Source organism: Urtica dioica, chromosome 8 (assembly GCF_054948205.1).
Source record: "Urtica dioica subsp. dioica isolate 48M chromosome 8, U.dioica_male_clone48M_v1_H2, whole genome shotgun sequence".
Taxonomy (NCBI): Eukaryota; Viridiplantae; Streptophyta; class Magnoliopsida; order Rosales; family Urticaceae; genus Urtica; species Urtica dioica.
The window spans coordinates 37,572,877-37,581,638 of NC_142763.1; the positions used below are offsets into that span (position 1 = coordinate 37,572,877).

The 8,762-nt window shown below is 39.0% G+C and overlaps 1 protein-coding gene and 1 pseudogene across 1 annotated transcript; both read left to right on the top strand.

Moving 5' to 3' along the window:
• The first annotated feature begins 215 nt into the window (after positions 1 to 215).
• LHCA6 (PSI type II chlorophyll a/b-binding protein (Lhca2*1)) lies at positions 216 to 1,944 on the top strand. The gene is made up of 4 exons (XM_089624430.1): positions 216 to 539; positions 630 to 667; positions 1,017 to 1,534; positions 1,611 to 1,944. Exons 1-4 carry the CDS (start codon positions 304 to 306, stop codon positions 1,626 to 1,628), a joined length of 810 nt encoding a protein of 269 aa, XP_089480556.1. The 5' UTR covers positions 216 to 303; the 3' UTR covers positions 1,629 to 1,944.
• Positions 1,945 to 3,397: 1,453 nt separating this feature from the next.
• Positions 3,398 to 8,465, top strand: LOC149389646 (uncharacterized; annotated as a pseudogene).
• Positions 8,466 to 8,762: the final 297 nt, after the last annotated feature.

An 8,762-nucleotide genomic window follows, 5' to 3' on the forward strand; every position in this document is an offset into this window, starting at 1 on the left:
TGATAATGAAGAATGCCAAAAAGCTGTGTTCTTCTTTATTAGATAACAACGATTTTCAAGATTGGTCGTGAGAAGCGCCTCAAAATTGTTTTTCAGAGAGAGAGAGAGTGAAATTCGGGGATATGAGACGAGATTTTGGGAATTTTAATTTTTCATGCCACGTCACGTCGCACCCTATCCTTCTACAATCAAATAATGAGAGAAGCAGATAAACGTAAAAAAAAAAAAAAAAAAAAATTGATAATGAAAGCAATCTATCGTGAAGTATGTGTTGGTGAAGCACCCATAGTGTTTTAGAAACAAATGGCCTCTGCAATGGCTTCCACTGTACTGTCAAGCATCCCAAGCAGGTCACACAAAGTCTGCGTTGGGAACGGAGGATTGGCATCAGGAAAAGCTGTGACGAAAGGCTTACTCAGCAGCAAAACTCGATGGAGATTGAATGCGTCAAAAGGAGTGTCGAGTGTGTGCGAGCCGTTGCCGCCGGATAGACCTCTGTGGTTCCCCGGCAGTTCTCCCCCGGAATGGCTCGATGGCAGGTTTCCTCTTCTCTATATATCCCTCTCTACATTTTTTTTCGCATTATTCAATCTGGGAATAATGACTTCTTACCTTTGTTTTTATTTCAGTCTCCCCGGGGACTTCGGCTTTGACCCTCTCGGATTGGGTAACGCGACCACTGGTTTTAATCGGTCGTGAAAAAGAATGGTCTCGTTGTATGGATTAGGGCAATGCTTGGTCTGGTCCGATCTCAAACTGGTGAAAAAATCGGACCGGACCATTTTAGTCACAAAACCGTTTTCACTGGTTTGATCTGGTCTGGCTTGGTCCGGTTTAAACTAGTTTTCTCTAGTTTGGTTTGGGTTGGTCCGGTGTGGTTTCGAACAATTTTGAGCCGTTTTAGACCGTTCAGACCATTTTTTGACTTTTTTATTTTTATTTTTATCGTAGCACTACATTGCAAACCGTTGTTACAGGAACCTAAAACGAATATTAAAGCAGATATGGTTGTATAGGGTCGGACCCGGAGCTTCTGAAATGGTTCGCACAGGCGGAGCTAATCCACGGGAGATGGGCGATGCTGGCGGTGGTGGGGATCCTGGTTCCGGAGTGGCTCGAAAGGCTCAGATTCATCGACGACTTCAGTTGGTTCAACGCGGGGAGCAAAGACTACTTCACGGACCAAGCCACGCTCTTTTTTGTTCAGATGGGGCTGATGGGGTGGGTGGAGGGGCGTCGGTGGGCCGACATGGTCAGCCCGGGCTGCGTCGACATCGAGCCCACGCTGCCCAACAACACCAAGCCCACCCCTGACGTGGGCTACCCGGGCGGCCTCTGGTTCGACTGGCTCAACTGGGGCAGAGGCTCGCCCCAGCCCGTCATGATCCTCCGCACCAAGGAGATCAAGAACGGCAGGCTCGCCATGCTCGCTTTCGTTGGCTTCTGCTTCCAAGCTATCTACACCGGCACCGACGACCCTATTTACAATCTCACCGCTCACCTTGCTGACCCTGGCCATTGCAACGTTTTCTCGGTTAGTAACAATTGCCCTTTTCTGCCATTATGATATGTGCCGTCTCTTCTTTACTCATTAGTATCTCTGCATGCAGGCTTTCACTTCGCATTAATTGAGCGTTGGTTCGCTAGTACTGGCATAATTTCTATATATCTCAGGTTATGCTGTGGTATCTAATTATTTGTTTTAATACCTTTGAGCCATATGTAGCTGAACACTTGTACATACCAACAGCAACAAAAATGAAAGGATGAGTCGTAGTGACTTCGACTTGTGCTGTTTAATTACGCTGATGAGCAACATGTTGTTTCTATTCACCAGCCAATTAAGTTCAGTTAAAAATGACCCAAATCTAGCTTATATGTATGTCAGAGCACATTGAGGAGGTAAAGATAGCTGAACCGACCTCTGTTAAAATAATATTAACCTCTCTTCTTCCTCACTCCCTCCAATTATATTCTTAGAATTCTCATGCAAACCCAGTAACAATATCCCAAGCATGTCACACTTAAACCACAACAAGAAGACCAAACTAAAGCATGTTACCGCTACTGTCACCACCTCAAAACAATTACCGCCGCTTCTAGTGACAGAGCAAAGAATTTATGGGGACAAATTTTAAAGAGGACGCGCACGAGCGAACCACACGCCACGCCAAGAAGACGCGTACTGCACCAGGTGGGCTGCGCGCCGTCCGAGGAGAGCGCCCCGCGCGTGCCTCGGATCAGCGCGCGCGCGGAGAACATGGTGCGCCACACAAAGCACCCTGTGCGCTGCGCACCCACGCTACTCCTCTTTTTGAGGAGAGCGCGCTCTCCAATCCCACACGGACGACCTAAGGGCCTCTTAGGCCCCTCCAACTATCCCCCAAGTGAGGGTTATTCGACACATTCATTCCAAGTCACTCTCAGACTCCTCTTTGCTTCTCTGGATGCCATCTTTGGCTTAAACCACCCTCTACAAGATTTCTCGCTCTCAGAGATTCCGAAACGCTCCCGGGGACTCTCGAGCGTTGCTTCTTCTGACTGAGCACTTAATCTAGAGCCCAAGCGCTCCTAGGATTTTCCACTGAAAATCCCCTACGCATCTAGCACACTAGACGTGTCCACTATTTTCGACAGAAAATCGCCTACGCGTCCTGCACGCCCGCCATTCTCTCTCGGGTGACTCGATTCTAGAGTTGAGATATCGCTCGGGAAAAACTCGGCGCTACGTCTCCTCTTACGAGCATGCACCCCAGGCTCCGCGCCTCATACAACGTTACATACGCCTTGAACTATGTTACGACTTGATCCCTATTCACACGGGTACGTAGGCAGCGTACACAAAAGGCACGGTCACTCCCCCTATTCACCCATTCTCTCCTCTGAGAAACCATCCGACTGGAGGAAACCCAACTCGAGACTTTCGAGCTCACACCTTGGCTCGGGTGCGGCCACTTGGTCCGACCTTGGGTCAAACCGCCCAAAACTTTAAATCGTTGTTCATTTTCGTGCGACAACAGCAATCAACATAGTTCTGCAATAATAATCAATTCATACTGAATCGGAAACAAATTTATAATTGTAACTACTAAAACTAATCAGAAAATAGCTTCTTAAAATTTGAATAAAAAATGTGTAAAAATAATTAGGGTTAGATCAAGAGATTTGTTAACAAATAGCCACTTAATTTTAGGTCTTTTAAAATAATAGCCAATTTTTGAGGTATATTATTAAGTAATTAGCCAAAGAATTTTTAATGAGCCTAAAATACCCTTAACTCTAACCCATTTCCTTTCGCTCTTCCAAACACTCACTTGTCTCTTTTTCTCTCCACCAAAAAACCTCCATCACCGTCACGACGCCAAAATCCTAGACGACCACAACCTCACCGGAAAAAATGGCAACGTCCACAGCTGCGTCGGAATTCTCTGACGGACTGGTCTTGAGTCTCGTCAACAAGTGTCTCCAAGCTCTTCGCAAGAAGCTCAGCCGAATCTCGTGCCGATGGGCTTCCGGTTGCAATTCGAGATGGTGAAGGTGTTGGTAAAGGCGTGCTGATGGAGGAGGAACCGGGCGAAGGTGGAGGGGGCGGTACATGCGGCGGTGGAGGTGCGATTTCATATTCTAGGGTTTTTTGTTCGACAATTAATCCGATTAACTGTTGACAGTTAATCTCGATTAACTGATACAGTTAATCTCGATTAACTATCACGGTTAATGTGATTAACTGTGACGAACTTCTTCCGAAAATGATTTCGAACATCGGCGAGTCTCATGGTTGCGCCGATCCGGACGTTCGAATGTTGCAAGTTCAATTCTGCATATTAGCAGTGATAGTTAATCGGATTAACTGTGAAAGTTAATTCGATTAACTGTAACGATCCTCCTCCGGAAATGATCTCGAACATCAGCGAGTCCCGCGGCTGTACCAATCCGACCGTTGAAGGTCGCAAGTAGTTTTGAAATCGTTGGAAGAAGCTGAGATTTGAGAGCTTCGTCGCCGAATGTCAAGACCTCGTTTTTGACGTAGACGAGCGAGACTCGACGGAGAATGGAGCAACGTTGGAGGCGATCCAGTTAACGGCGGCATTCGGATAAGAGGCTAGGGTTGAGATTTCGTCGTTTGAAAATTTGATGAAAATCGGATTCCGGCGTCTCCGACGGCAGAGATGACAATTAATAAGATTTACTGTTGTTCTTGTTACGGTTAATAAGATTTACTATTGTTCTTGTTATGGGTAATGAAATTTACTATTTTTCTTGTCATCGTTAATATTATTTACTCTGACAGTTAATAATAACTCTTAAGAGTATTATTGGAATGTTATTATAACAAATTGGCTACTTTCTTAAATATGTTAATAGTTGAGCTATAATTTTAAAATAGGGGCTGTTTGGGCTGATTACCTAGCCCGCCCTTAGATCAATATATTAAAAAAATTGAAAAGTTCGTTAATAATAAATTGATCAATTTTATCTTGCATAGTTAGTTATAAATCTATAGAAATAATTATTGATTTACAAAGAAAAAGACTAACAATATGTGGGGGTATAAAAATTCAATTATTTAAAACATTTATTTCGGATGGGCTTTCGCCCGACCATAGCCCAGTATCTATTTTGAAGATCGGCCCACGGAATCAATTTTGAGCCTAGTTCGATTTCGACAGATCGACCCAAGCCCAATCACACTTTTCAGCTCGACCACGTCCGCCTGGTCAGAAGAATCGGTCAGTCAAAGAGGAGACCACGCCGCGAAGGCCGGATCCGAGACGACTGCACCCTTGACGAGGAGAGCGGATCAAGAAGCACGTGTCTTCAACGAAGAAGCTCCGCCTCGTCTATAAATAGAAGATCGGATGTCGATTCGCGGACAGGGAAGATTACGATTTTTTATCTATCAATCATTATTAAGGAAATATTCTACTACACCGAAATTAATTAATTAACTTAACTAAGTTAATTAATTTACTCTGGCTTGAAAGACTATTTTTTCGAAGTAAATTAACTTAACCTAACAAGTTAATTAATTTACTTCGCTCTGGTAAGCTATTTTCTTAAGAAAATGAAACTTTGACTGTTTTTTAAAAAGATGGAAGTTTTTGGGCTACTGGACTAATTTCCCCTATATACAATATTTAAGATGAAAATATTCACAACCTTCATAATTTGGATACAAACGATTTAAAACTAAAGCTGAGTCCAGCTCGCCAGTCTGACTAGACGGTGTCAACGGTGCACATGTGTTTGGTATTTTTAATACACTTCGAACACTAATTTCTCATTCAAATTTAGCTTCAAATTTAACAAATAAATAATTAATTTTATATTTCTCGCAGCGATGAATAAGAATATGATCTAAAATAACAAATTTGATGAGTAGTGGCGCCACTCAACAAATTAGGGGTGGCAATTTGGTCCGAACACGAAACACGAAACGGTTACGACACGATTTAAAGCGGAATTGGATCTTAATAAATGAGTCGGTTCTTAATTGGATCGAACACGCTAACACGATTAAATAATGGTTCAAAACGACACGATTACGGTAACACGATAAAAAACCGATTAACACGATTATTAAATGATCGACACGAAACACGATTACGACTTGCACGAATATGATCCAATTAACACGATTACGAGTAATAACACGATTACGATCCATTTAAACACGATTAATATTATATATGTAAAATTATAAATTTATAACTATAAACATAAAATTATAATTATAAACATAAAATTGATATTCGAAAATATGATATAATAAAATAAAGTATATTCGTATAAATATCAATTCACGTATGATAATATATAGTCAATAGTATACCAATTGACTTAACTCGAGCAATCAAAATTACTATAATATCATAATAACGTATTAAATTCAATTTTATTTTATTTCAGTTTTAATTCAATTCATATCGAACAATCACGATTCACAATCACAATAACTATAGTTTCATAATAATGTATCATATTCAATTTTATTGAATTTCAATTCAATTAAATTCATATTGAAAAATAACAATTTAAAATTGACAATTACAATAACTATTATCTCATAACAACGTATCATATTCAATTTTATTTTATTTTATTTCAATTCAATTCAATTTATATCGAACAATTTCAATTCACAATCACAATAACTATCATCTCATAATAATGTATCATATTCAATTTTATTGGATTTCAATTCAATTCATATTGAAAAATTACAATTTAAAATTGACAGTCACAATAACCATAGTCTCATAATAACGTATCATATTTAATTTTGTTTTATTTCAATTCAATTCAATTCATACCGAACCATTACAATTCACAATCACAATAACTATCATATCATATTCAATTTTATTTGATTTTAATTCAATTCAATTCACAATCATAATAACTATCATCTCTTAATAACGTATCATATTCAATTTTATTTTATTTTAATTCAATTCAATGCACAATCACAATAACTATCATCTCACAATAACGTATCATATTCAATTTATTTGATTTCAATTCACAATCACAATAACTATAGCATCATAATAACGTATCATATTCAATTTTATTTGATTTCAATTTAATTCAATTCATATCGAGCAATCACAATTTAAATTTGACTATCACAATAACTATAGTCTCATAATAACGTATCGTATTCAATTTTATTTGATTTCAATAATAGTAAAAATGACTTATTACCTCTATTTGCTTTCAAATTCAATATCTAATTTTTATCCAAATAAAACATTCCCTCCATAACATTCCCTCCATATTCTCTATAACATTAGACTAATATTTAGATTTGATATCTTTCCATAACATTCCCTCCATATTCTCCATGAAACTATAAATAATTAGACTAATATTTAGATTTGATATCCCTCCATAACATTCCCTCCATATTCTCCATAAAATTTCAACTACCTATTTTGTTTACTTTTACCCTTCATTATTTTCCCTCCTTTTTTTTTTTTTTTTTGATATTTTGCCAAATTTTGTGTGTGAAAAAATAGGAAAAGAATAAAGGAAAAACAAAAGTATTAGTTAGCCACGTGACTCAGTGTTGATGTATCAGAAGTTAGTGTAAAAAAAAAGACAATTCTAATCTCATGACTAATATGTTTTTTATGATTATATCTAAATTAATTGAGTCCGAATGTCTAAACACGGTTAAAACACGATTAAATACCCATTTAACATGACTATTAAACGGTTATGGATCTGTAAAAAAAAAATAAACGGTCGGATTTGGATCTAGATTTCAAACACGATTAATAAATGGTCGGATTTGATTATAGCAATTATTTATGCAAACACGATTAACACGACACGATTACGACACGAACACGAAATTGTCATCCCTACAACAAATCAACATTTATTTAACAACATCAGTAACTTTTCAAAATAATGGAGAGGATAATAAAAAAAGTAAAAAAATAAAAACTCAATAAAGGATATGCACTCAAAGATGGAAAAACTCGTATGAAAAAGTAAAACACAAAGTTTACTAACCGAATAAAGAAATTAAAAATCTTAAAAAACACAAAATTTGGCTAATTTCTAATAAAACTAATTAAAAAAAAAAAACTTGGCTACTTTACAACATCATAGATTAGTTGGGATATTGCCAATTTTGGGGTGAACTCCTTGATTGCTGAAATCTGAAGGGTGTTTGATATGAATAAAGTCTTCATTTTTTACTATAAAATAAAATAAAAATAAGAGATTTGTTAATAACTAGCCTATAGTTAGAGGGGATATTAAAATAGTAGCCAGTCTATTAGTTTATTTAGCTAAATAAGCAATATTACACGTAGTACCAAAAATGCAATTTTCTCTAACTTCACCGTAAACGGCCTCCATTTTTTCTCTGCCCGATCTCGCTGGAAATCATGAGAGATTCGATGACAGTGACGACGAAATCGCCGCCGAAGAGGACGGTCTGTCGTCCGAGGCAACACTCTTGCCATCAAAGACTCAGGCGTCTCCTCAAAGCACCTCTCCATCCAGTCGGAGAAGGGGAAATGGCTTCTCCAGGACCTCGAATCATCCCATGGAACCTTCCTCAACGGAGATACCGTCGTTCCCGGCGCCGGAGTCTAGCTCCGCGACGGCGATTGCGTTAAGATCGGCGAGGCGACCTCGATCTCGGTGGCGATCGGGGAAGCCGAGAGTATGGTTCGGCGGAGAAGCCCTAGGCGTTGTGCCGTGGTCGAGAAATCGGCCGCGAAGGATTTGGAGCCGGCTCGAAGGGTTGGTCGATCGAAGAAGAGTGGGGTGTCTCTGAGAGCTCCGATGGGATCGAATTAGTTGGCGGGTCAGTTTCGAAGGAGGTTGATTTGGAGAAGATGACACTTGGACAGTGGTTTGATTTATTGGAGGTTGATCTTCCGAAGCAGATAATCGAAGCGACGGAGGAGATGATAGAGGGTATGAGATTGAAAGCCCGATGAGCTCGTGAATATGCGGCGGAGCAGAAGAAAGGAAAAAAAGAATCGTTTTGTGATATAAGGGTAAGAAAGATGTTGCCTTTATTTCTGTTTCTGTGATTTTTGTCTTGGAAATTCTTTTCTGTAAAATGTTCTTTTAACTTCTGTAATCTTGTATTCACATGAATAAGTAATTTTGTATTCTAGACTGTAGTCGAATGAACAAATATCAATATCTTTGAGCATGTGTTCATTTCACCAGGACAAAGGGCATTGCTCCTTTAAATTTTTTTACCATACTATTTATTGAAACCTTCACAG

What these genes read in the sequence shown, in the direction of transcription:
- LHCA6 (XM_089624430.1), top strand. Translation starts at nt 304, where the DNA reads ATGGCCTCTGCAATGGCTTCCACTGTACTGTCAAGCATCCCAAGCAGG. An exon ending in CCGGAATGGCTCGATGGCAG is followed by an intron (nt 540 to 629) that starts GTTTCCTCTTCT and finishes TTTTTATTTCAG; the next exon opens with TCTCCCCGGGGACTTCGGCT. An exon ending in CTTTGACCCTCTCGGATTGG is followed by an intron (nt 668 to 1,016) that starts GTAACGCGACCA and finishes ATGGTTGTATAG; the next exon opens with GGTCGGACCCGGAGCTTCTG.